Source organism: Anabas testudineus, chromosome 19, assembly GCF_900324465.2.
Source record: "Anabas testudineus chromosome 19, fAnaTes1.2, whole genome shotgun sequence".
NCBI lineage: Eukaryota > Metazoa > Chordata > Actinopteri > Anabantiformes > Anabantidae > Anabas > Anabas testudineus.
This window is the reverse complement of record NC_046628.1, coordinates 8,811,754-8,839,527: the sequence shown is the minus strand read 5'-3', so window position 1 is coordinate 8,839,527 and position 27,774 is coordinate 8,811,754. Positions and strand designations below refer to the sequence as shown.

The following is a 27,774-nucleotide window of genomic DNA, read 5'->3' as shown; positions in this document are numbered from 1 at the left end:
AATATATCAAAATTACTATCGTTATCTTTACTCTATAAAACCAAATGACTTGTTGTTGTTTTGTTTTTTTTTCATATTCCCATAAATATGTACAGTAAAGATCAAAAATGTAGGACGAGTGATTTTAAATGCCAGTGAAACTTGGACAGGTACGTTACATTTCAAATGTGTTTGGTCATGTTTACAAATGTTTTTTTTTTTTTTTTGTTTTTGTTTTTTCGTACATCTATTTCATGCATTGGATTGACTCCCATAGACACCTACTGTATGTTGTTTAGATATTCAATATGTCATGAATGCCAGAAAGATTTTTTTTTTTTTTTTTTGTATTTGTACACGTCCACACAAATGTTTCTCCTGGATCCAGCTGCATTTTTAGAACAGAGTCTCTTGCTTTTACATTCTGCGTATTTGCTCTGAAATCATCTTTCAGTCATCAAACTAAAATTTTGATGGCATGACATCCCTTTAAGAACCCCTTAAAGGCAATGGTGATGTTCCAAGCAACTTGTTTTTGTGTTGTTGTTTTTTTGTTTGTTTGTTTGTTTTACACTTCATACAAAAAAAAATTCAACATAACATCAACAGTTCAATAAATCAATAAAAAGTTTGCTCCAACCTCCAGCAGGCCGAAGACTTATGAAACCCATCTTTTGTGATTATCTCCCCTTATACCTTTCTGGAGCCTAAGTTACGAGTGCTTGCAAGATTATATCTGGACACTACAGACTACATACAAGTACATACACAATGCAAAAAAACATCACTTCCCTTTTTGCTCTCTCCCTGCTCTTTCTCATTCTCCATTCCGGCAAAGAACATCATAGAAGAAGACACGGCTGCCGTCCCCTCTTTCTGCAGCTCTGGGAGAAATAAAAAAGGCTAACTGTTCCTCCTCTCACACATCCTATCTCACCTTTATACAAGTGGCAACGGAGATAAAAACGTTAAACACAAAGCTCCTCTCTTTTTTTTCTAATGTCACCCACATCCAGTGGTGTTACAGGTGGTTACATGCCTCCCTCTTTCTTTTATACCAGTGAGAATGGGAGAAAACCTCTCTACCCACCCTGAGTCTAAAGGAGTAGGCTGCAGCTCAGTCGTGTCAGTTTGCCCTCTGTTTGCCTCAGATGGTGCCTGATCTCTTTTGCTTTTCTGTGCGTCAGGAGGAAAGCGTGATGTCCCTAAATCCTCTCTTTATCAGCTTTTTCTGAGAGTTTAGATCAGTCCAAGAAAGGACACAAGGCAAGATGGCAAGCTGAGAGAACTGAGATGCAACCTGTGATAGCTACTTTCCTAAATCACCCCCACCCTCGTTGCTACCACCCTGTCCACTTGCTTCCTGGAGCCGTCTAAGAGTAGGAGAGGTGGGAGCCATTAGAGATGTGTGAAGTGACTGAGGTGCTTCGGCTCAGGACGCCATCGCTGCCCCCAGCACCTCCAGGCCCCCCACCGGATGCCGTCCTCCTTAGAGGCTGGGGGCTGTGCTTCAAGGCCATCAGGCTTGGGGCACCACGCACACCCAGCCCGCTACCTCCGTATATTCCTCCCTGTGAGGAGGAGGAAGAAGAGGAGGAGGAGGATGGGCCAGAAATGGTAGGAGGGGCAGGTGGCGGGGGAGGTAGCATGGCCAGGGACTGAGAGGAGGAGCGTGATGGCAGGTGATGGGAGAAGGGCAGGGGGTGTGGGTGGGCCAGGTCTCCGCCGGAGCCTCGCGCCCCAGCCCACTCCCGCTCCCTCTCCTTCTCCCGCTCCCTATCTCGATCCCGCTCCCGCTCGCGGTACAGCTGCGGCGTGCTCTGGTGGTGGTAGTGCTGGGGCAGGTGGTGGCGCTGGTGGTGGGAGGAAGACGAGGAGGAGGACGAGGAGGACGAGGCGGAGGACCGGGACGAGTGGTGCACCTCCCTCCCGTCCCGCCCCAACCCCAGGGCCATCCCCAGGCCGTGGGAAGAAGAGGAGGACTCGCCTCTGCGGTCCCCTGGTCCACTGCTGCTGTTGTGACTGCGGCGCGAATGCTGCTGCGGGGGCACGTTCTGCGGGTGGATGCCATGGCTCCAGTGACTGGCAGAGCGGGAGCTGGAGGGTGGAGCGTTGGAGTAGCCCTGCTTGGGGTAGGCCTCACTGGGGATGCCTGTCAGTGCCATGTTGCTAAAGCCCAGACGCAAGCTCTCCGAGTCAAAGGCCTCGATCTCGCTGGCCTGCCGCTCCAGGAGGGTGCGAATCCGTTCGGAGCGCTCGTTCTGCAGGGAGAGCATCTCCTCCTCAATCTAGAAAAAGAATACACGCGAAAACAGTGTCAATCGAAGGTGTAGCAGTAAAAGATGCCCCAACATTTTCCTAACCTCAACACAAAGTCAGTTCAGCTGGAGCTTTCTATCTCTCTTTTAAGTGATATGATTTAAAGCTGGTACTGAGTGGACCAAGAATGAGTTTATCAAAATGCTGTGTCCAACCTCAAATCTTAATTGTAAAGACAACACAAACATTAAGTCCTAACAAGGGAAAACAAAGTTTACTGAATTGCATTTGTGGATTGGTAGAACTTCTTATTTAAGTTGTATGCAACAGGCCAACAAAATAGAAATAGTTACATCAGGAAACTTAGAAAAGCTTCATATCCACCCTAACCCTGTACTAAATGCATTCGTAAAGCTCATTTACTTCTTGCTTTACATTGTTAGTATCTTTAATTTAATATAAATGATTGGCAAAGGACTCTGACCCTCTGTTCCAACAGGGCGCGCCGAATGGACACCCTCTGCTCCAGGTCCTTGACCTCCCTCTCATGCTGTGTGTCGGTGTGGATCTTGATCTTGCTCTGGTAGGCATTAAGCAGCTCCAACTCCTGCTGCAGCTGCATTCGTAGCACCTTGTACTCGGCTTCCTGGGTCTCATCCAGTCGCAGCTGAGATAAAAAAAAAAAAGAGGGAGCGTGATGAAAAATTGATGTGGCATGGTTGTATGGGCAACAAATGTTTGCTTTAGTGTTTTCAAGGGTAGAAGAGGAAAAGTGTCAAGAAAAGAAGAGATGGAGATCCACAAGAGAGCAGGGGAAGGGATTAGGAGGTAGAGCTGCAGATTATTCCGTCTGTGTAACTAATATTCAGTCAGTGATCCTTCAAACTATATTCTGTATTCAACAGAAATACTATAGTGCTTGAGAGAAACAAACCAAATCAAAATGAAGTAATTTTAGCTTCAGTGCATCAACAAGCTAAAATCCAGATGCCATCTTAAAATGTGTTGCTATAGAAATTATTTAAAAAAAAAAGTGAAATAACATTAGAAAATGTTAATAGTCTGACTACTACATGTGAGTGTGATGCCCGTCTTAAAGCCTGGTTCCAGGAAACAGACTATTTTCAAAGACATTTTTCATTTCAAATGTTTTTTTTTTTTCTGACCTCAGGACTGAGTTTAATCAGTGTGTGGGGAACTTTCCAACACGGCCTTAAACCACAGCAGGAGTGGATGTGCAGACAAACAAGGGCAGCGGGGATTTGGCTTATTGGGCTTACGTGGCACTCGGCTGTGTGAGGTAATTAAAGTAACACACGGGGTTATGTCATTGAAGCGAATTAGACATTTTGTTTGTGGATTTGTGTGTGTGTGAATCCCAATATTGATGTATATCTCAATATACATAAAGCAGCAGTGATGAATGTAATTAAGTAAAGTTCCATTTTTATATTTACAGTAGATCAAATGTTGGATCAGTGTTTGTTGGACTTGACTTAATTCACTCTCTCTGCTCTTATCAACCTTTTTTCCACCTACAGCAGGAAGGTGCGACTATGTGAATTATGGCTGAATCATCACAATGTCCTGACGTCAATGTTCTTTTTAGACTTCCTTCCACTGCCCGCAAGTAGTCCCCAAAATCAATTATTGAAGTACTTACATGACATCCCTGTACTTTGCTTGGATATTTTAATCATAATGGTTTCAGTGGTCATCTTCATGTCAAAACAGCATTAAGTGTAATGCTTATATTGTATTTATCATACAGCAATTATACTGTATATCTAAAGGGCCGTTCCATCAATTAAAAACATCATGAATTACAAAGTTGGAGGGGTTCAACACTCGAAAACTGTGGAGAGTTCAAAAGAAGAATCTGTTGCAAAGATTTGTGTAATATGCTAAATCGAGGCAGACTACATAATGAAGGAAAAGGATGTTATGGAAGAAGAATTTTTACAGAAGTGTTTCATTGCAGGGAAAACAGGATGGTGTACGTCATTTGGTATTTAACTGGGATATGTGGTTTAAGGTGGAGGTTAGCACTGGGAGACCGGGAGGAGGCTGGTTGGCAGACACACGGGCAGGCGGTCAGGCGGGCAGGGAGGGCAGCCCCAGGCCAGGCACAGCAGTGGTGATGTGGTGCGAGTGTGAAGTGAATGACGTCTCCTTGCCTTACTCACAGCCTGTGTGGACAGCATATCATTGATGGAGTGGTCATACTGCTCGGCCAGGATGGCCAGCTTACGAGTCTGCTCATCCTTCAGCCGCTTCAGCACAGCCTTGTGGTCCGACTTGGGCGTGTTCTCCAGCAGGTGGTTGCGCAGGGCCTTGTACTGACGGGTTTGGATCTTACAGGTGTCCTGGAACTGACGCTTAATCTGAAGCTCTTTGGACTAAAGGAGAGAGAAGAGAGATGGAAGCAGCTGGGCTGAAGTGCATGGCGATGAATTTGTTGAAAAATGGGAACCAATGTGCATTTGGTCCTTAAATTACAAACTGTTAAGGGGTTGTATTTATACATACAGCGTTTTGCAGAAAACAAAAATCTGAACTATAAAGACTGAAAACATATATTCTTAATCTGTTTCTTACTATGGGTGATTGAATCTTCCATTTTCTTGCCAGAGTTAGAACACTTTTGTTTTTTGCATGAAACATTTCTGGGTTCCTCTGAGCTCTACTCACTGCGTCTCAGTGGTCGAGGCTAAGTTTAGAAAATCTCATGCACCAATCATGATTTTTACTGTATTTTAATCAAATGAGATGAGTGAAGAGGGCTGTAAAATCAAATCTGGTTAAACTACACCCACACACACTCAAGAAGCTGGAAGAGAGTTTAGGTGTCGTAATGCCTGCAAAATATTCTGAATATTAAACATATTTTCACATATCTTATTATTTCTTATATCAAACATCTTTAATATTATAGATTATTATAAGTCTCGTGAGGAACTGGTGCATATTTTCCTTGAATTGTATGGAATGATTGTGCAAACGTTGCATGAAAATTGTCTGAACATGAAGATTTACTTAAAAACATAACTTTGTTATAATGCAGTTTTTTTGTGGTGAGTGTGTACATAACAGTATTGACATTTGGTTTTCAAATTGTGTCTTTAAAAGTAAATAATGTACTAATAATCAAAGTCTTGATTTTCTAAAAAAGTTATAAGTAAAAAAAAAATAAAAAATTCAGATTTCAGATGCTTAATTTATAAACGATACTATAACCACCAATTCACATTTTTACACTCTTACTAACAGTTACAACCTGCCCACATTATTTTTGGTTCATTTTAGACAAAGGGAAGGGCATAACAGGTGCAACAGAGTTAAAAAGGGCGATGACACTGGAGGAAGAATAAGAAACAAAATGATGAAGGGATACAATAATAAATCAGTGAAGAAATTAAAGAAATGAAGACATGGCAATAATGGAAACAGAAATCATAAAAACAAACAAGACAATGATTTTAACACAAAAGAAATTTATTTTCTGTGAAACGAAAAATCTGGAAGTATGACAAAATATTTTTCTATGCTTGTGAGCACACAGCCTTACAGTATGCCAACACTCGTGCAGCTAAAATAGAAATAATAAGACAACAAAATGGCTGCCATAAAGAATGCAGTACTATACTTATAAATACTGCATAAATTAAATATAAAAAAAAAAAAAAAACTCAAAGTGATAGAACTCTGTGGACACTCAAACACTCAGATGGCGGCACAACAAAACAGAATACAAACATGTAAACATACAGTACACAGAGGAACAGGAAATAACTGATACTGGAACACAAATAGCAAATAAGTTACATTCAATTAAAATAACATAAACAAATAACATTGTTATGGAGGGTCTCCTTTAAAGCTTTCCAAATGCAGGTCACTGAAAAAGACGTGTCCTGCTTTTTTTTTGTTCCCCCTGGATCAAAATACAGTTAAGATTCAGTTTTCCTACTGAGAAATATTCCTCCAAGTAAATGGCTCAAGCGTCATCCTTCAGGACACTTTGTTCTATATAATCAGCATTAAAAAGCCCTGCTCACTTTCTTTAACCTGACTTCCCTTGCAGATGTGCAGATTCTAAAATATTTCCATTCATTTCAATTCAGCGAACACATCAGTACATTTTGGTGTTGAAGTCCACACATTTGCAGCAACACGGGATAAAAATGGCACTTTTCACACCACAAAAACAACTTCTTCACTCTGTCATCTTTCAACATAAACTCATTTTTGGGTTTTTGACTTTTGGTCAACAAAACAGCATTTCTTTAGACTATATTAATATTTTGATGTTTCACTGTTTTGATTTTTTTAAGCAATCAATATTGACTGATTTTCCAGCTATAAATGATGTGTGTATTTGTGCATTTGGTATATATTGTTTTAATTGTGGTTGGGACAGCACAGAGTTGCTTGTTAACTTATTTCACAATCAGTAGTTTCATAAATCTTTGGACTCATTTTTATGTCTCATGTCTATATGGCTTCATATAAATTAAGCACCATTGAAATATAAAATAGGTTTTAATATATTATACTTTTACCACTCCAAAGTAGATTGCTTTTTGCGTTTTCACTATCAACTTAGGATATGTCATTTCACAACTAACTATTAACTTCTGTGCAGTTTTAACTAGGCACGCAAACTTCTGTAGATTTATGTGAATATTCAGATATATTTAATTAAATGATTGTCTAATCAAATCTGAAAGGTAAAGATTTATAAACAATTTCCAATGAAACAACAACCTGGATATTCTCTGTGTTTTAGCTAAATGGCTCCAAACTTTATTATTCTAAGTAAAGTAAGACCTTCTGCTAATTATTTTCCACTTTGACATCTAAACATCAAATGCTATAAAATGTGGTCCCAGATATTTCTGCTCAGTTCTTTATTGCACTTTCACACTGACTGAGAGATAGTGTTCAGAGTGACATTAGTAAAATCATTAGGTATCTTTTGCTTCACAGTTTGCAGCTTAAGGGAGTGAAATTATAGCCGTGAAGCTATGCAACACTGTAATATTTGTTCTAAGCACTGAGATAACAATGCACAAATGAGACCCTATGAAATAAGACCACTATAAGGAAAAATAAGAGATTGCACAAAAACGGTCTTAAAAATAACCATAAAACATTTGTCTTACAAATTAAGAGCAACATAATAAAATTAAAGAAACTAAGAAACTTTTACAAAAAGCATGATAATGAAATGGTAAAACTTAGATGGCTGCATGTTTCCAGATCTCACTGATTCAACAGTGTGGCTTGAGTGAACATATGTACGAATGTCAGACTCTACAGCCAAAAATCACTTTCAGCCAGTGCACACAGATTTAAAAATGTGTGCAGGGTAAAATTCGCCATCTTCAGGAAATATGAAACTAATCTGGAAATTTTGTGACCTGGGCCCAAATCAAAAAGATACACACACACACAATGATTGAGAAATGGAACATAGAGCATCACGCTAACACACTCCAGCGGCTCACATTCCAACGCTTTGTTTAAATCTATCTCTCACTCCTCATCTCCATGGCCGAATTTTACCCCTCACAAACCTTCCAGACGGAGTCCGCCTTAACCCACACTCCCACCTCACCTCCTCACGAAACATCCTCTCCCTCTCTTCCCTCTTCTGTCTCTCCCTCTCTCTCCTCATCCTCTCCCTCTGTCTCCTCTCCCTCATCTGTCTGGGAAGCAGGCGGGGCAGCCTGCTTGGGGTCCTTTTCTTTAATAAGCCCAGAGTTTGGAGTTTGATCCGGACACTGACCGGCAGCTTTTTAACGACCTGTCTTGCTAGTTTTAACACGACAGAGTTAGCCAGGTCTGCCAGGACCCCAAGGGGGCGTCTACTGAAACGCCTTATCCAGAGAAGGCTCTTGGTCAAAAGAGAGGTGTTTCTGCAGCAAGCCTGATCTCGTAAAGGCAAGCTCTTCAGAGGGACTGGGATTTTGGACTGACGCACACCCCAGTTGCGTCCAGCTTTGGGAAACATCTCATAGAGGTTACGCTCAGCCATACCTCCCAGGACTGACTGGCACATGGCAAAAAGGGGTCGGGGGAGGCGAAAAAGAATGCGCATGCAGAGGCGGTTGACTTTGCGGGGTGCATGCTGAAAGAAGTCACGGGCCGGCCTGACAACCAGCACCACCACCAAATAGAGGGATAGGAAGAGAGAGGGAGAGCTAAGAAAAGAGGCGGAAATTAAAATCATGGGAATGTAATAAATCCCCAAACTCAGAGAGAGTCCCAAACTGAAGAGGCCACTGGCCCAGAGGCTGAGTGAAAGGTAGGTGGAGAAAGAGAGAGAGCAGCAGGAGCGAAGGAAGAGATATGAGAAGAAGAGTGCCAAGAATGCAAGCTCAGCGGAGAGAAGAACAGAGGCCACTGATGGCAGAGGAGGGGAGCGACGCAGAGACAGGAGGAAGACGGAGAGAAGAAGCAAAGTGAGGTTGGAGGGCTGGGCAGCAGCAGAGAGGGAGAGGAGGAGGCAGATGGCGTGAGAGAAGAGTGAAGGGAGGTGTGTCTGGGCCGGGGGAGGAGGAGGAGGCGGGGAGGACACAGGTATGGGCTCCAGCTCCTCTGGGGTGTTAGGAAAGTAAAACTCAGAGAGCTCATCAATATCTCGCTCACGAAGCCTCCTCTTTTCCGGAGATGGGAAAGAGATGAGCTCTGATGGACAACCATCGGCCACACCCCTGCTCTCTTCTTCGTTATCGGTGTCTACGTGTGCAATTTTATCGTGATCATCCTCGTACTCCCACTGTACTCCTTCTACTTCCCTCACCTCCGTCTCCTCTTCACGGATTTTCCACACATTGTCACCTTCATTTATCTTTGGTTTGTTGTCGTCATCAACGTCATATTTCCATTCAGCCACAGGGACACTTACATCCTCCACATCATCTACTTCTGTAAAATCTTCACCATCTCTAAATTCCAATACTACTCCATCAAGCTCATCCACATCATATATCTCCTTAGCTACTACCTCGGCCTCCTCTTCTAACTCGCCATCCCTCTCACTCTCCACCTCTAGTTCCACCCCTGCCTCACTATCCCAGGTGCCGCCTAGCCCCTCTGTTGCCTGGCTTTCTCCCTCCTCAGGAGGCCCCTGACTCTGGGTACTCTCACTCACTTTGAGGCTCTTGGGCTGTTGGCGGACCTCCATGGCGTGTTTCTGACGCAGCTCCTGCTCACGCCTCTTGTTATACTCCATCTGGTTGGTGAGCTCAGTCTGGTGCTGCGTGCGGATCAGCTCAGCCCGTGTACGCTGCACCAAACCCAGCTGGCGGAACTCCAGCTCCTGGGTGGACTCGTGGTGACGTAGCAGCATAGCACACTCCAAGTCCTTCAGAGTCTGCTTCTTGTTTAAGTCCTGGAAAAGTAAAGTTGTTGAGAAGAGGAAGGATGGACATGGTAATGTTGTGAGGAGAGGAAGCTTAAGTTATTGAGAGATTTTGCAAGAAACAGTTTGACAATTCTAATTAACTTTATCTGTTTAAAATAAACAGTTTATCTTGCTGCAATAGTGAAATGCCAGACATAAACTTTACCTCTCGGAGCAGATCCTGCTCCAAGTTGTGACGCCCAAGAAGCATCTTCCTCTTGTACTGGCGACACTGTAGCTCATAATACTGCCTCTGCCTTCGCAGCAGGTTTGCCTCTTCCTCTGCCTGCAGCTGCTGCAGACACTCCTTTTGATGCACTAACCACTCCTGTTTCTCCCGCTTCGGTGTTGACTGGTTCTCATTTAGTTCCTAGCGTGGAAAAAGTATGGGGAAAACAGGCATGGTTAAACATCAATGTTGCCCTAAGAGAGCGGTGAAAGTACACAAAAGATGAACTCCAAATGAATAGACAATAGAAACATAGAAGATGATAAACAGCAATTGATAAAAGTGAAGCGGGAACTGTGTGTATATCCATAATCATACCCCACAGAAGAAAACACAGACGCACCTCTTTGAGCTGCTCCTTGCGCTGACGATACTGCCGTTTCTGGGACTCCAGCAGGGTGGTCAACTCCTTCTTTTGCTGGCCCAGTATGTGCTGCTGGAACTTTTTCTCTTCAGTTAGGACTGCCTTTGTCTAAATAAAAACAGCTTTTTATTAAGCTTAGAAGTGTAAGAAAAAAAAAAAATCTCTATCACACACTCACTCCCAAATCTTACCCAACCATCATACATTCCTTCTGCTCTAGCTCACCTCCTTTTCCAAGATAGCCTGGTGCTTCTTAGAGAGCTTTTCTGCTTCCATTGAGAAACTGTTCCTCTGATTCTCCAGCTCTTTGTCCAGTCTCAGCTGGTGCTCATCCATCTCTCCCTTCAGCTTGTTTTCCAGAGCCATCAGCTGCTTCTGGTGCTGCCGCCGCATTCGCTTGTACCTGTGGGGAGACAAAGAGCAAGAATGAAGCTGGTATGTAGAAGGTGAGCTACATAAGACTCTGAAATTGGCTTTCTAACTTTAACAAGGTCATTAAGTCAGTCATTATTGTTATTAACATCTATACAAATACACTTAACAAGTGATTCCCATCACTTCCTTCAAAGGCTGTAACTGTCATGACAACTAGCCCCATCAATTGTCATTTTACCCAGACATCTGCTCTCTCAACGCTGAGCCCTGTTCATGTTCCTGGATCTGACGAGTGACAAGTGAGGCCGTCCTGATTGTGGCAAAATGGTCTCGGCCTCTGCGGCGCCTCCCTCCTCCCCCTCCTCCCCCGCCACCACCAGCAGATGAAGCTTCTCGTTGTGAGTCAACCTCTGGCTGGTAGGGATCATCGTAGATGTTGTCATGGCTCTACACATGCACAGAACAAGCACAGAAGAAATATTGTGAATGACGGTAGAAGAAACCCGCTCCTCATTTCACTTGAACCAGTGGGAGCGCAGACAACCAAGCTTGAACCCTTGGCATCTGGAAACTGAAGGACAAAGTGCAAAATTTGTCAAAGATGAGTTTTCGGAGGGACAGGACTTTCACACAACATGTCCACCCATACAGTATAACCTTCAGACTGACCAGGGGCTTGTGCAGAACAGAGCTATTGGAGGTGACGGTGTGCTCTCCTTCCTGCATCATGGCCATCTCCCCGCTGTCATCAGAGCCGTCTGCCAGGCTGTTGACCGAGCTGCTCTGTGAGCTGGCACTGATCGACATGGATGGCAGAGAGTGGGAGCTCTCCATGCTGTTGACTGTGCCAGTGCGTAACATATACTGCTCCACATCCTAGTGGAAAGCAATAGAAGTAAGTTTAGTGAAAACAGTGAATAGGTACTGATGATGGTGAACGGAGATTATTTACTTAATAGGGCGACAGAAGTTACTGAAGTGAACAGTGTGTAGTGTGCACAAACGTACTTATTATGAGACACGGACGTACACTTCAGAAGATTGTAACTCCACATACTCAGAATTCCTTCATTTCTTTTGGGGAAATATATATATTTTAGATGCTAATGCCAGATAATTATATGATAATGCTTCTTCCCCTTGAAAAAGTAAGGTGTTGAGGGTTTATCAACATACAAGTCAGATATCTTTATTATCAACTACAATGCTGCAAACATTGGACTTTACAGCAACTCAATTTTTCAACTAAACAAAACAGCTATACAGTATTATAATAGAGTCATTTCAAGTGTTCTCATTTCATACTTGTGGCTAGCAGGAAATGCAACTCACTGCATAACTTCCAGCAGTTGCAAACTGTTTTCACTTCGCACATCCACGTCACATTTAAAGTGAACATAAAGAACTGAAACCCAAGGGTGTTTATTCCACATGTGTTTTTAACTTTATGACCATTCTGCCTTTTTTAACCCCATGCTTCCCTGTAGCTGTGTTGCCCTTTTTCCTCCTGCTCAGTCCCATATTTACCTCTTCCTCATCACCTCCTTCTGGTGCAGGACCATTGTGTGCCTCATGAAAGAGGATTTTCTTCATCTTCCGGTACTGAAGATTGTCCAGCTCACGGACAGCATCCTTGGTGCGTGCAATCAGGTCCATCACAACAGTCATGGGACGCTCTCTGCATAGGAAATGGTGCTGGGTGGATAGAGAGGTTGAGAGAAAGACGGTGTGAACCACTCGAGATTCATTGCATTCTGAGGGTCAAGGATCAGTGTCCTAAGTGGAGGTTTAATAGGACTTACATTCAGAAGAACCATTTCTATATATGCCCCAGATTCAGACAGAACACTATATCTGATTATAAACAACATTTATATTAACTAATTTATATCAAGTTAAAAATACATATGTCATATATATATATATATATATATATGATATGTTGCATTCAGTTAAAAACATTGGTGTGCATGCTAAATATACAGTCTTCATATTCACACATCAATTCAAATATGTATAAATGTATATCTAAGTTATACAAAGCATGTGGCCATCATTGCACATCAACTACTCACTCAGTCTGGATTTACTTACATAATACATACTGCTGATCTCTGTTTATCACTCATATTAATGTATGTTGCCCCCTTGTCACTATTTTTCTACATCAAAGAAGGCAATATTTGTGCTGCTTTGACATACGGTTTCCCTAACACAGATAGGGTGACCTGCATTTTATGCCAGCACATGCTTGAGCCAAAAGTGAAAGCAAAAGTAAAAAAACAATAAGTGTTTAATAACACTTAACAGCTGTTGCAACACTTACAGTAAAAAGCTAAAAAATTTAATTACCGAGATGTCTGCATAGCCTTAAATTTGATTGTTTTTGTGAAAAGTGTACAATACATGAAAGGAAATTAAAGCCATACAATCCTAAAAATCCGCCTGGGTGAAAATTCTGCTTTACCAGACTTTCTGTTTATGTCCAGTACCTATACCACATGAAATCCCTTCTTTTTTCACCTTGAGGAGCACATCAGAGGTAGGTCTATCCTGGGCGATCTTCTGCAAACAGGAGTCCACAAAATTGCGGAAATAATCTGACCTGAAAAATAATAAAAATGTCAATATAAAGGCACTGATCACATTATTATACTTTGTATAATGATAAAAGAAAGCAGCATGTACACAGACTTTAGAGATTATTCAGATCCTTTCACATTTTGTAAATTTTAATGCAATGCAATTTTATCTGAAACTTAAAAAAAAAGCTGTACTGGTCCATCAATCTACGCATAACAAGCCATACTGGCAACACAAAAACTCTCTGGGAAAGCTCTGAGAAATCTTTTCTCTCATTTACTAAAGTATTAACGTCGATGCCTCTTTGACAGTCTCTACAGGCTTTGGGAGATCCTCTATAGCTCAAGCTGTGAGCTGACATCTCTCATCTCTTCAGGTCTCTCCACAGATGTGTTTTTGGGTATAAGCCTGGGTTAAAGCTCCGTAGTGACTTTTTCTTAACAATTGATCACATTTAAAAATTTCACCAGTTTTATAGTTCATTACACCACAAAGCATTTTCTTGGTTTATTGTGACCTGAAAGCACAACACTTTCTTAAATGTATCAAATCTATCTCATTAACTTTATAGGTTTTCCGGAAATGGTAACAAGCATTATAAATGTGATCAATCAACTTCAATAATAACTTATAATAACAAGCAACTTAACAAAATGCACCTTAACACAATTCTACGCAACTTAAATTTATGGTCCAACAAAAGTCTTATATGTCTAAAAGGACACAGATGGATTAGGAAGGTTCACCATCTCTTACCAGTGATTAGACTGCAACACAGGGCTCTCATTCTGGGCGATGTGGTATAAGGCACTCATAGCATTCATGTTGAACAGAGGAGGCTTCCTTTCCGCTAGAGAGTGACAAAGCACAACATAGCGTGACAGAGCCAGAGCAGAAAAAAGAAGAGAAGGAAAAGCAAACAAAAGGATTGGATGCTTTCAGCTTTGTGAACATAAACAGTTATGGACCACTCATCTCTTACCCAGCTCTATGCAGGTAATGCCAAGTGACCACACATCCACCTTCCCATCGTACTGACCCTCGTCCATGGCCAGGATCACCTCAGGGGCCATCCTGCATAAAGGAAACCACCCTAAATTCAGCCATTTTCAGCTACTTCTCTTTGATTCTGGGCTAACAGAGAACAGCTCCTGAGGGGTCACTGTCATTTCCATTGTCCACACCACATGAAAAGACATGAAAGCTATGACGACTTCATGTACAGTAACAATGGTAGAGTGAACCTACTGAATAGTGAAATTTGATGCTATTGTGAGAAACAGTGCAGATAATGCTGAAAGAATTCTATTCGGCAACTTAAATGTGTATGTGTCTATCTATCTGTGTGTGTTTCACCTTTTCAGTGGAAAAAACAAACAAAGAATTTAGGTCACCCTGCATATTAACACTGTTCAAGTTTGAACTTTGCTCTGCACTGAATATGAATCTTTCAGGCAGCCACACCTTGTTGGGAACTTTTGACTTATGACAGTAATATGACAATAAATTAAACCCAGTCAGGTATATAGTCGGCTTCCTGTTTGATGCCTGTAAACAAAACTGAATAAGATTAGTCATTAGTAACGGGGGCAGGGATAAAGAAATGCGAAATGTGCTTTGCTGGCTCATAATAGTGTAATTCATATGAGTCAAGCAGTAGTAACAAACCATCAAACCATGATCTAATGACAAGGATGACACAGTAGTGAGTAAAACGTCTCATGTCTTACCAGTAAGGTGTTCCTACAAAGGAGTTGGCTGGAGCAACGATGGAGGCAGAACCAAAGTCTCCCAGTTTGACCTGACCTGGCTCTGTTAGCAAGATGTTTCCTGCCTTCACATCCCTGATAGACAGAAAATTGATTGTTTAAGAGAAAATGAAAAATGTGAGGAAGACAAAATGTAAAAAAGAAAGAAAATTAAATGTTGGGAGCTATGGCCACTAAAACGTGTTGCTTTACAGTGTGTGAGCACAAACAACATTGCATAAGCTCACTCTAGGCGGCACAGTTTGTGCTTTCTCCCCTGTATTTGTTTTGTCTCTTGTCAGAAGTGTGGGGGAGGAGAGCAGAACAGATACAGATAGTGAGAAAAAGAACTGGGGGTTACCTGTGAATCATGTTGTGAGAGTGAAGATACACCAATCCCTGCAATGCACCATGGGTTATGGCAGCTATTTCCACTTCCTGGAGGGGTTTCTTGTGGACTGGGAAAAGAGAGATGTTGTGACCAAGTGAAATATGTAATTAATGCATTAGTATTCCTTCAATTATTTATTTGTCTGTTATTTTAACTTACCTTCTAAAAGGTCAGAAGCTGAGCCCAAGCAGTACTCCATCACCAGCTAGAAGAGAGACAGAGGTGGCGTTAAAACGTTTGCTATTTTAAGAAACTGAGCGCAGGAGCACACTTGACTTAAAGGACTTTTTCACACTTTAGCCGAACAGCAATAGGGCAGAAGTACAGGAGGCACTTTTTCCTAAGAGTTCAGTTAATTTTTTAATATATGAGAGCTGCTACTGAACAAAGATGCAGCCCAAAAAAGCATTCTCATGTTCACCTCAAAATGGAGGTCTGAGGTTTGCTTCCAGGATCTGGAGCATCTCCTATAGTTTTCATCTGAATAGCTATGTGTTAAATTAGTATAAAGTAAGTCATCATGTACAGAAAGAACACAATATTAAATGCATCACTGCACCAATATATATTATTAATTATATAATAATAAACACACCAAACAGCAAATAACTGCAACCATCTTATCTTTTAGGGCACTTTCACTGCAGGAAATATATTTTAAACCTTTGGAGAAACTCTGGACCTACACCTGAGTTCGGCTTGGACTTCTCAAGGTTAATTGCCAATAATTGGTAAAACACAGAGCAACACAGACAACGTATCGCTTCATAGATTAAGGAAGTACTGAAAGCCACTTATAGCAGTAAAAATACTCTAGTGGATAACAACAGTATCATTAGCAGGATGAGAGGTTGAAATGTGTCTTGTTTACAACAACCACAGTTAAACTTGCTGTTAATTTTTGACAGAGATAGAAACGAATAAGTGATCAAAATGTGAAAATAGAAGTTGATGAAAGTGATAAATGAAACTTTGACCACTGTGTGCTACAAGGAACAAACTATGACACAACTCAAGTACTGAATTATTATTTTCTTTTAATAAATGTAACCTGGATGGTATAAAGGACAGGGGCAGTTGTGTATTGCACAAAGAATGTATGTTAAGCACTGTGCACAAACACAGACACATACCCATGCTGTGTGCTCTCTCAGGTAGCAGCCACGGTACTCAACAGTGTTGGGGTGGCGTAACTTCTGGAGGAATTTCACTTCCTTGATGATATCCTGCCATTTCTGGAGCAACATTTTTGAAGCAAAATCACAGCATTGATAAGCAAGTCTGATTGATTAATTTTACATCTTTAAGACAAAAATGATAAAATATCTGACAGTTCTTACCTCATTGGACTGTTTGCCACTATATGACATCTTCTTGATGGCCACCACCTCATTGGTGCGGATGTCATGAGCCTTATAAGGAAAGATTAAAGATGAGAGATAATAAATTATTAATTAATTCTTTAAAGTCTTTAAGTTTTCTTTTAACAGTGGAGAGGCCCCTGCTTTGTATTTCTGTTTGAGTATCATTTGATGTAGTTGACAGCATGTGAACATTGTATCTTCACACAGTTCTTTAAAACTCCATTTCTACATCTGAACCAGCTGAGCCTGTGACTCTCTTCTCTCCTGCTGATACCTTCAATAAATAGAGGCTTTTCATCCACTCTTTGCAAATTGTCCTTGAAGATCACTGTGTTCTTACCTCTTTTGAAACCTGCCACCTTTCATCTTTAGCTAATGGTTTATTCACCTCATGTTATTATTGGCAGGACCACGATGACCTTTACTATGGTCTAACAGCCACCATCTCTGACCCATAACATCACTCTCTGCAGTGACTGACTATTACTGAGCTCACCCTTTCATCCCATAAACCAGTTTGACTCTGGCTATATAACAGAGCTATGTTTGTAATAATTTATCTGTCACCTTCCCCAACTTAACTATTCAAGTCAAACTTAATGTAGCACCTGCAACTGATACAGTTTTCGTACAGTCCACATCATTCAGCCCGCTGACAGAGATCTACAAGACGATACTAATGTTCTAATTCAAATGAAGTTAAACATTTTTACATACTGGCTCAGATACATTTGGATGCAAGTTGTGGCACCAATATCCCAATTTTTCAGAGAAAAACACAGAGAAAAGTCACTTACAAAGTACACTGCTCCAAAGCTCCCATGGCCGATCTCTCTCAGGTCTGTGAAGAACTTCTCAGGATCCTCCCTGCAGAAAAGCTCAGCCACCTCCGGGTCCTTCAGGCTCCCGGCCCGCACACTCGATGGCATGGCCAGCGCCTGATGAGCATGGAAAAGACACACTGGGTGAGCGTCTGTTGTTTGGAAGGATTACAAACATTTGTATTGGAAATATGAGCCAAAGAGGAAATATGGGGTTGGCTGTTTTTTTTTTGTTTGTTTTAAACAATGATGCAGTCAATGAAATATCCAAAAATCAATATTTGGCGGTTTATTGTAATCACATTTCTACTACAATGATGCAGTACATGTGTATCAATTTATTTAAAACTTGAAATTAATTTCAAACATAAAAATTCCACAGTATTATACTGCTATTGTGTTTCCACTCCCCCAGCGTAGAGTCACTGTAACTCATGTAAAATCAATCAATGTTGCTGCATATGGATAAAAAAAAACTTCAATCAAACACAAAACGCTTCATATTTTTACTTTCTGCTTAAGAAAGTGTTCCCCTCTGACAATGATTTTGATCATTCACTGGTCCTTCACCAGTCTGCACATTCAACAGCAAAGCCACAATTGTTGAACAGAGCACATGTGAGTGAAAGCAGCGAACAAAAAAAATGAAATCAGTCAAAAGAAATGGATCGGAGTGTTTGTCTTTAAGATTAGTTTCAAAAACAAACTATCAAGCAGTAATATTTACGTGGTGTACCATGATTGGTTGGCTTTGCCTTATTATTATTATATCAAAATAATACATTGTTTAGCTTGTCAGAAATAGATAAACCAACGCTGAGGTCACGGCATTGAGAATAATCCGGACAAACGCACAGTACAGAGTATAGCCAGACCAATGTTGTATTTCAGAAGCTGATATAGAAGTGAGGGGAATTTTTAAAAATCAATTATAATATACACTAACTATACACCACATTTATTAGATGCACCTTCATAATTTAATGCAATGCAGCTATACCATGCATTCTAATTTTACAAGATTATCATTTTTCAAGTTTTGTTGGAAGTGACAGAGAGGTGATAATTCTACTATATGTTTATCACTGAAGTCATAGTGGGTGGTGGAGTTGTACTAGAGTGACTGAATTGGACATTTTACAGCACTAGATACGCCTTTTTTACCAGTCTAGCTCTAGTACAGAAAGGCATCTACCGGTAGTTGAAAAACACCAGACAATAACATGGTGACAATGACAAAAGGATACTAATGTTCTAATTCAAATGAAGTTTAAAGTTTGAAGTCAAATTAAATTTAAGATAAAAGTAAACTGTCAACTACTCCAACATTGCGACCCCATGTTTTACCTTTGTTTGTGATGCATAATTACCTCTAACCACTACAGAGCCTTTCTGATATAGTAATCAGAGGTTTCCTTAGCAGTTATGAAAATACAGCCAAATGAGTGGTGTTTGTGATAGAATGAAGCACACTTTGCAAAAACGTCTGCGATAAATATGACATGGCTGTTTAAAATCCAGATTACACTATACAAGGCTGAAACTGAAACACACCACAAGACAAAATATACTAGTTGTCATGCATGGTCTCTGTGAGCGAAAAACCAAGTTAGCTTGTGTACACAATTCATTTCTAGAGTATTCTGCAAGTTTTATTTATTTTGCATTAAAAGTATGAGCAATTGAGATTTCAAAATGAGCATGCAGCAAACAAAACATTTCTTTAGTTTGGTTACTGTCAAAGAGGAAGCATGAAGTTCCTTTTGAAAATGAGAAGTACTTTAAATCTTGCAACAAAGCCTCAGGCAAGCTCTCAATGTATTTTTAAAAAGCCATCGATGTCACAGTCACTTCAGACACACAGAGGAAGAGGACACAAATACTTCAATTATATGGTTCTAGAGCAGATTATCTCCCTAATCTACATGTAATATTATACCGTTGGATAACCTGGTGCATGTTGTGGAAATAAATGCATACTGTCCTTGGGTGGTGAGACAGAGCAGCATTTATCTAGATATGTGCTTGTCATCACTATCATGTACAGCGTGCCTCTCAGCTGAGCAAGCTACAGTAGATGGCTTTTGCACTTGGCTGGTCAATTAGGCTATCTTTGCTCTTGCACACCAAAGAAATACACGACATGTATTCAATAGTACACAACAACAACTCAAGGCTGACTGGGTGTTGAGGGTGTATAGCAGGCCAACAACAATCATGCATGTCAATGTCAGCGTAAGATTAAGGAGCTAATGATGCTAGTTTTCGCCTTATCTGCAAACAGATGGAGAGGTGCATCCGGCTGCTTTAGCATAATGAATGATTTACAACTTGTCTTACCGTGGCTTTTGGAATCCACTGTAGCTAGCTCTAGAGCTAGCTAACTGGCCTGGCTGGAAAGTATTGGTCTCACTCCCCTTTCCTCGACAATGGTGTCTGTTCAACACGAACAAACCACATTCTGTCTGTCGATGCTTTTACTCGAACTCCTCCATCTTGAAGCTCCCAGTCAATTGGACAGCCAGCACGTCTGCACCCCTTGACACGAGTAATGTGCCAGTGAATTGAAGTGACAGCTAGATGACTGACGCCTGCCAGCTAAACCAGCAGAGCTAACTGATCGCAAAGAAAATCAGAGGCTAGCTCTAACTGCTGTTAGCAACACCGCTAACTAAATAACGTAACGCCAGGACCTGCCTGTATCGCTTTCAGTGCAAAACTGAGTCATTAATTTCCACGGCTCCGCTCCGTGCTCCACTGTGCACTGTCTTTACATTAGTGTTTTCAGCATATTTCATCTCCAGTTCGTGTTATCCCCGTTTTACTCGGCTCTCATCCGTTTTTGTTCAGGACTTCATGATGGCGGAGCGGGGCGGGAGCCGAAAGGAAAACGGAAGTGCTCTTCTTCGACGATTCAGGATCAGGAAGAGAGTTGCAGCAGTGCCCCCATGTGGCTGACTCGGTAGAAACGATGAAAATGAATTAATCAACATCTTGAAAATTTATTTATATCCTGTAAAAAATACGCAAACGTTTTTGTCCAATTTCTTTCAACCCAGAAAATGACATTTTTGCACGATTATTGGTGCAAAATGCTCCTCTCTGTCTCCCTCCAACTGCAGGTATCCTCGGCCCCAGAGCTGTGCATCTCCAGAGCGCAGTTATTGGTCCCACCAACGTGTCCAATGTTTTTGCTGCTTGTTGTTGTTTTTTTTTGCCTGATGATCTTTTCTGTCTCCTTTCTGTCTGTCTTTCCAATTACCCCAACCAGTCGAGGCAGATGGCCGCCCACCCTGGGCCTGGTTCTGCTGGAGGTTTCTTCCTCTAAAGAGAGTTTTTCCTCTCCACTGTCGCCTAGTGCCTGCCTCAAGTTGGGTTGTTGGGTCCTCTCTATAATTCTATATACAGTTATATTTAGTAAGGTCTTAAACCTTATACTGTAAAGTTCCTTTAAATGACTTCTGTTGTGGTTTTGTGCTATAAAAAGAAAATTTAATTAAATTGAAAATACTGAGAATGAATTGTTGCAAGTTTGGTCCAGGTTGTGTGTGTATCTGTTACAGAAGGTGTCCATCATACTGACATGTATGACGTGAACTCGCTTAAACATCTGATTATCTATGTTATGTACTGTGTGGCCCAAACAATCAGAAAAAATAAGCACTTTTTAGCACAATATTATACATAATAATACTTAACATAGTGAAACCACAGTGGCAGCTTGGGAAATACCTCAGGAATATCATACAGGTTAGGCACCTATTCATTTTACCTCTAATCATCTAATCCTGCTGAAAAATAAAGATGCGACATGGACCAGTAACTAAAGACGTGTGGTATCTACTAGCACCGCTCACATATAGTATGTTCCAATTTATAATTTTACCTTAACTAGCAATTCTTCTAATAGACATTTACCTAATTGCTCTAATACTGAATATTGCAAAAAAAAAAAGAAAAAAGAAATAACTCATACATTTACATAAATAATTTGGCCGTAGGTTTGCTATTATGGTGTCATTCTTTCTTGTGCCATCACTTCTTGAGGATCTTTTTCGAACACCTCTTCATTTGAATGGATTTTTCCTTCTGTGAAATTGCTGTGGGATGACATTATGTCTGCACACACAGACACATCAGACACATGTTATCACAATCACATATGGTTAGTATGCCCCAGCGTTTGCTCTCATAATCCACTCAGTATAATCTCTGTGTTGTGCATTTGGAGCCGACACGTCACACACACAATACACACACTATAAAGTTTTCGCCTTGTACCTTTCTGCCTACTGCGATCTTAACCACTTTACTAATCCACTAATCCAAAGAAATGTAACATATTTTTCATTAACCCTCTGACTTCCAAACCCTTTTTAATTTCCTCCTCAAGCTTTAACCTTTTCCCAGCCCTCCCTCCCCCTCTGCTCTCCTCACCCATTTTCCTCCTGCCCTTCACTCCACAGACATGATTTCACAGCTGTGTATGTGTGGACTTGCATAACCCCTCAGATGGCCCACTGCAACAACAGAGGAAAAAAAGATAATAAAATCATTACTAGTTCCTGTTGCATAGCCCGGTGGATTATTCTTCTTATGCAAACAGATTTTTGACGAATTTACATAACAGGAAAGCAGGCAGAGGGCAAAAGACCAGAGCAGAGGACACACACACACACACTAAGATCTGTTGCAAAAATGTTTTGGCTCACCCAGTTAATTCAGACTCAACATTTACTGAATCATTAATCCAGAACATTATCATCATTGAAGAAATAATCTTTTTTTTTTCACGTAGATGCAAACAATACCAATGGAGATTATCACACAATAGGTTAGCTGTAATCGACCTGGGGTTCTGATACATCCTAAATCTGTTTTACATTTGTGTCTTTGAAAACAATGGACAGAGGATCCACATGAGTGTGGATCCCACATATCACAAGTTTACAATTGGTTATTCTATTTGATATCTCGGTTGAAACAACGGTTTTAACTCTATTACAATTTAAACAATTCAACAACAAAAAGTATCAAAAAGAGATTGAAATCAAACTAAATCAAACAGACAAGGAATCATCAGACAACTTTAAATACTTGGCATTAAAAATAGACTAATTAATTGACGATAAAATCAAGGTGGTTGCATCACTAGTGCTTTTGTTCTGTAATTAAAATGATCTACAGTGTAATCAATTGTATACATACTGTATGTATAATTAATTACTGTAATCAAAGAATGGAAGCTGTAAATAAGGAACTCTTTAAACTGGTAGTATCAAATTTCTGGTGTGAGTCATGGGTTCAGATGTCGGTATAATTTACAGCATGATGTCAACACTCAGCTGGAAACCAGGTTTGCATCTCTCATGTCCTCCCATCACGCTGCTGACTCCTCCCTTCCCAGCCACACCTTCCCTCAGACAACCTCGTAGCATCAGTCCAGCCTGGACATAGGCAGGGTGTCCACACGCGGAGAGGCAGGGCTGGCTTGGCTGAGGAGAGACAGGGCTGATTCTGAGAAGAAGATTAAGAAACAGAAGGAAGACAGAGGGATTTTTGCACTGCAGAGATCAACTGCCGACACTAAGCCTGAGAAGTTGTGTATGATGCGATTGGCTGAAGAGCAGAAATCACCAGAGGAAGGTGCGTGCAAATTCCCACATGGTGACATTTTTTATTTTATCATTTGCCTTTAATATTTTAATGAAATTACATAAATGTCATGCTCTGTATTTGCAAGATTATTCATCATAAAATGTCAATTTAATCTTTTTATAAATCAACAAGATTACTCTGACAAGGAAAAATACACTTTGAGTAATGTTTTAAAAATGTCAGAAAGTGAAGACACACTCAGACACAGGACGTGTTTCTTCATGCAGGTCTTAAACCTGACTTTATATGTACAACAAACACAGTCGGGTTTGGCAACATTGGTCAGACACTGATTATGAATTCATAACTTTTCATGGTTATAATTGTAATTGTCTGTATGTTTGCTTGCAGAAATGAGTTTTGGAGCAGCATGCATTTTCTTGCGCGGAGGGAAAAACATTGTAAGTACAGCAGTCACAGCCTTTTTTCATATTTTTTCGACAGGTCTGTGCTGATGTTTGCAAACTGCTATGAAATGTTGATTGGATTAAAACCCAAAAGGTTACAGGAGACTCACAAAGAGAGGATCTGTAGCTTTACGACTTCAGGCCAGTGTGGCCTAAAACAGGGATAATATAGCAATAATATGATAACTCTAGTGTCTGGCCATCAGAAAATGGCACACTTTAAGTCTATAAGAACAGATTATTAATTGGTAGATACGTTGGCAGCTTCTTTTTTTTTTACAGTTTCAACAACTGCTGTATTTTGTGGGAACATTGCATTTAAAAAATGATTTTGTTATAAATGTCCAAACTTTTACTTAACATTCTTTTTTCTCTTTGTTCAGTCACGACAACTGGCTGAAGACGAGATTGATGGTGAGTTAAATTACCACCATCTACATCACTGAATATCTTCATGGACATTACGTACATGCACATGTCCATTGAATCCAAATGTCTCATTTTGCTATAAAGCGTTTCTTGATAATGTTCCTGGTTGAATTGTACATTTCCTGCAGAGCTGCGTGATGCATTCAACGAATTTGATAAAGACAAGGACGGGCTGATCAGCTGCAAGGACCTGGGCAACCTGATGAGGACAATGGGTTACATGCCCACTGAGATGGAGCTGATTGAGCTGGGGCAAAACATCAACATGAACCGTGAGTCCTCGCCTCATGCCACAAATGTAAATGAAACAGTGTCTGCACCAGCAAAGAGTGATGAATGTTTCTCACCACCTGCAAATGTTTTTAACATTTTCCCACTAGTTGGTGGCAGAGTCGATTTTGAGGACTTTGTGGAACTGATGGCCCCAAAGCTTCTGGCAGAAACAGCTGGGATGATTGGCATGAAGGAGCTCAAAGACGCCTTTAAGGAGGTGGGAGTGAAACATTTGCCTTAGACGTTCTAGGTTCGTTTTAGTGCAAACCAAACAGCCGAACATACCAATGCTTCACTGTCATTTTGCTGATTAAGACCTAACTCAGTCTCTTTGTTGTCATCAGGATTACAAAAAAGTCACCTAACTCATTTCTTTTTAATTCCCTGGTTAGTTTGACATGGACGGAGATGGAGAGATCACAACAGATGAGCTGCGGTTAGCCATGATCAAGCTGATGGGAGAGCACATGAGCCGAAGAGAGATAGACGCCATTGTGAAAGAAGCAGACGACAATGGAGATGGCACAGTAGACTTTGAAGGTACAAAGTGACTTTTAGATACAGTGACACATGTATCTGTGTATTCTCACCACACACTATGCTTATTCAAGTTTTCACCCTCTCTGCAGAGTTCGTCAGAATGATGTCCCACCAATGACAGATGAGGAGAACATCCATCAAGGACACACATTTGCACCTCCATAGGCATGCATTAATAGGAATACTGCCTTTCACTGATGTTGTTCGACAGGTGAACTTGTACATATTCAGAATAAACATGAAATATTGTTCAAATTCATATTTTATGCTGCAAAGAAAAGTCAAGCAATACCATGTTGCTCTCAGAGATTTTATAGCTATGCAAAGATTCAGTCGTGTTCTGAGACATTTTCAAAAGTGCTAAAGGTGTTGAAAAGATTTTGTAAAGAAATTATGCTGTATGTTTTTTTTTGGATTGTTTTGTTAAACAGATTTTTGAAATGAACGTATTGCTAATTGAATACAGGCCATTTATTCTTAGTGATTTATAGATGCTACTACATTATTATCATCACAGAAAAACATGTTACAGTAGATAATTAGATAGAACTTTATCAGTTATAAAGCAATAACAGTGAAGCTCCTACTGTGTATATGTACATATACAGTTTTAAGCCTGGACTTGTTATCATTTGTTAATGGCTGGAATCCAACAAATTAAATCCTGGTAACAGGTATTTCCATATATCTGCCATTGTTTGGCAAGGAACTAAATAAAATATCTAAACACATGTAAACTCTGCATGATGTTTGGCTCAAATGACTCCTGTGTGCCACATGAAAGGACACCAAGAGCATTATAATCAGCAATTAATGTGTAAGAATCCAACTTCTGACTCTGCCACATATAAACAGAGACTAAAGGGATGAAATTAATTAGAAAGTGGAGAGACCAGGAGACAAAATTAACAGAATCTGTTACATCACATTGTAATTTAAAGGTTTGTCTGACTTAAGACTGAAGGACAAGGTGAAAATAATAAACTTAATCATGGGTGAATTTGCTGCTGCACTTTCAGGGTGTTCTGCATGTTATCCATCTGTTTTTTTCATATTACTACAATAAATATTGCTTCAATGCTAACATGCCAAAGCAAAAATGGAACACTTCCATAACAAATCAACTTGCATAATAATACACAACTTGCTGGTTGTATAATAAATCAACGCAATGATCTATGCATTTCATGCACTAAAGAAGGGATTTGGAAGCTAAAAAAACATCCGCGATGCTGCTGCGCTGTGGGTAGAAATGTTGAGGATTGAGTAACATCTCTGGCCTGGCTTTGGAGGGGCATCAGGCTAAAGAGATTGTGTGGCCAAAAATGGACAGGCCACTGATTTGATAAGAGTGCAAAGAGTCATAAAACATCATCACACAATTCTGACATCATCATGGATGGCAAATTTCTAAGTATTAGGTGCAAAAAATGTGAAAAAAAAAAGATGCGCTCGTCACAGAAATAAGCCTTTTAGAGAGTGCAGTCTGAGCCATTCTTTCAATCTGCCTGTTCTCAGTACAGGTTGTTCCTGGACATGTTGAGGGGAAGAATTTGAGAGTATTAGCAGTTTATAACTATATTAAAATTCACCATAGTTAATGTTTGTTAGTTTATATTATGTTGCTACACTAGTAGTGTCTGATCTGATATAGCAGCTTGTGCCAAAAGAGTCAACACAGCAATATAAAGACCTGTGAGCAGAGGTTGCCCTGTGGTTTATCTCTAGTACTGTGTTAAATAGTTTCCAAGCCAGCACAGCTGAGATTAAATACTTGGGTTGAGGGAATTTAGGGATGATGATGGGGACACACTGCACCCTCAGAGTTGTGGCACATCAGCCAGACAGATGTTATTGCATGACAACCCGGGCAGAATTCAAATGGATGGACAGATGGGCACGGCGGCTTATAGTACCAATTAACAAAAGTGAACACACAGACCTAATAACTAGGCACACATCTGTCAACGGCACTTCATAGATTGGACACAAGAGTTGAGAGTTAGCTCTGCCAATACTGGATGTATTGGATGAGTAATAAACTTTCTGCTTGTTGTAAATAACTGAAAGAGATGCGAGAATGACAGTGGCTTTTAGGAACAATATTTCTACATGCATGAAAAGACAATGTAAGTGCTGAGGAGGGGTCTCATACAAACTGTATAGCACACAGAGAGGTTGATTTGGCCAAAGGAAGAATCAGATGATGTAATGATGCTGTGATGCTTGCTGCCCTGAGACTTCTCTGATCCCTCTAACATCCACCATCGACCTTTATTGCATTAATCCACAATAATCTCGCTCTCTGTTGGACCTCTGATTCGATCTGAGGTAGCCACTCTGCCCAACAGCTTGTTGTCCTGTGCGTAATGAGAACTGCGCTTTTAAATCATCTTTCTCAACACTGATAACCCCCCACTCTGTTTTTGTTTTTCTATCCGAATTGATTCCAAAGAGTCTGATAATCCTTCTGAGAAGTGGCGAATGCTCCCTGGCTATCTACTGCTGGACCGTCAAACCCGTCTGCGTTAATACAGCTCATCACCATCATCTAGTCTTTTGCTGTTACCATTAAACTGTGTGTTTATTTTAGAATATTACATATGGACAGAACAGCATAATAGCAGTAGCAATGCTTGCATAATGTGATTTCAATTGGCTCAGTGGCAAGTGTGTTTTTTTAATCACAGCATTTGTTAGTATCACCTTATTTGAAGTATCAACTAAGGAACTGACTGTGCAGGAGACATCTGTTGTGTGTCTGCGTGTGTTTCTGACAGCTTGATTACATTAAAAAGCTCATTAGGTTCCATCTGTTGCATCTCATTAAATTAATATGTCAACCAAATTTTAAGTGTCTATTACAAGTGTAGTATACTGGCATGCATAATATTAAAATATTAAAGCTGTGTGCAAATTAACTGAAGGTGTTCATTTTTATAC

The 27,774-nt window shown here is 40.5% G+C and overlaps 2 protein-coding genes across 4 annotated transcripts; one reads left to right on the top strand and one right to left on the bottom strand.

Annotated features, from left to right (window-relative positions):
- Positions 1–206: 206 nt before the first annotated feature.
- On the bottom strand, positions 207–20,410 carry taok2b (TAO kinase 2b). Of its 2 annotated transcripts, XM_026351148.1 has the most exons (20): positions 19,865–20,410; positions 17,501–17,641; positions 16,680–16,751; positions 16,473–16,574; positions 15,499–15,544; positions 15,310–15,406; positions 14,931–15,044; positions 14,183–14,274; positions 13,957–14,050; positions 13,141–13,222; positions 12,145–12,312; positions 11,287–11,493; positions 10,856–11,064; positions 10,468–10,645; positions 10,222–10,350; positions 9,816–10,019; positions 9,398–9,637; positions 4,425–4,637; positions 2,723–2,905; positions 207–2,267 (listed from the first exon to the last, which is right to left on the bottom strand). In XM_026351148.1, exons 2-20 carry the CDS (start codon positions 17,630–17,632, stop codon positions 1,353–1,355), a joined length of 3,477 nt encoding a protein of 1,158 aa, XP_026206933.1. In that variant the 5' UTR covers positions 17,633–17,641; positions 19,865–20,410; the 3' UTR covers positions 207–1,352. The 2 variants fall into 2 exon arrangements, with proteins under 2 accessions (XP_026206933.1, XP_026206932.1); XM_026351147.2 differs by lacking the exons at positions 207–2,267; positions 2,723–2,905; positions 4,425–4,637 and having other exon boundaries at positions 5,713–9,637.
- A 1,258-nt stretch (positions 20,411–21,668) lies between these two features.
- cabp5a (calcium binding protein 5a) lies at positions 21,669–25,002 on the top strand. Of its 2 annotated transcripts, none has more exons than XM_026351718.1 (7): positions 21,669–21,705; positions 23,552–23,583; positions 23,973–24,003; positions 24,147–24,290; positions 24,399–24,508; positions 24,684–24,831; positions 24,921–25,002. In XM_026351718.1, exons 1-7 carry the CDS (start codon positions 21,669–21,671, stop codon positions 24,947–24,949), a joined length of 531 nt encoding a protein of 176 aa, XP_026207503.1. In that variant the 3' UTR covers positions 24,950–25,002. The 2 variants fall into 2 exon arrangements, with proteins under 2 accessions (XP_026207503.1, XP_026207502.1); XM_026351717.1 differs by lacking the exon at positions 21,669–21,705 and adding an exon at positions 23,117–23,170 and having other exon boundaries at positions 23,534–23,583.
- The last annotated feature ends 2,772 nt before the right edge of the window (positions 25,003–27,774 follow it).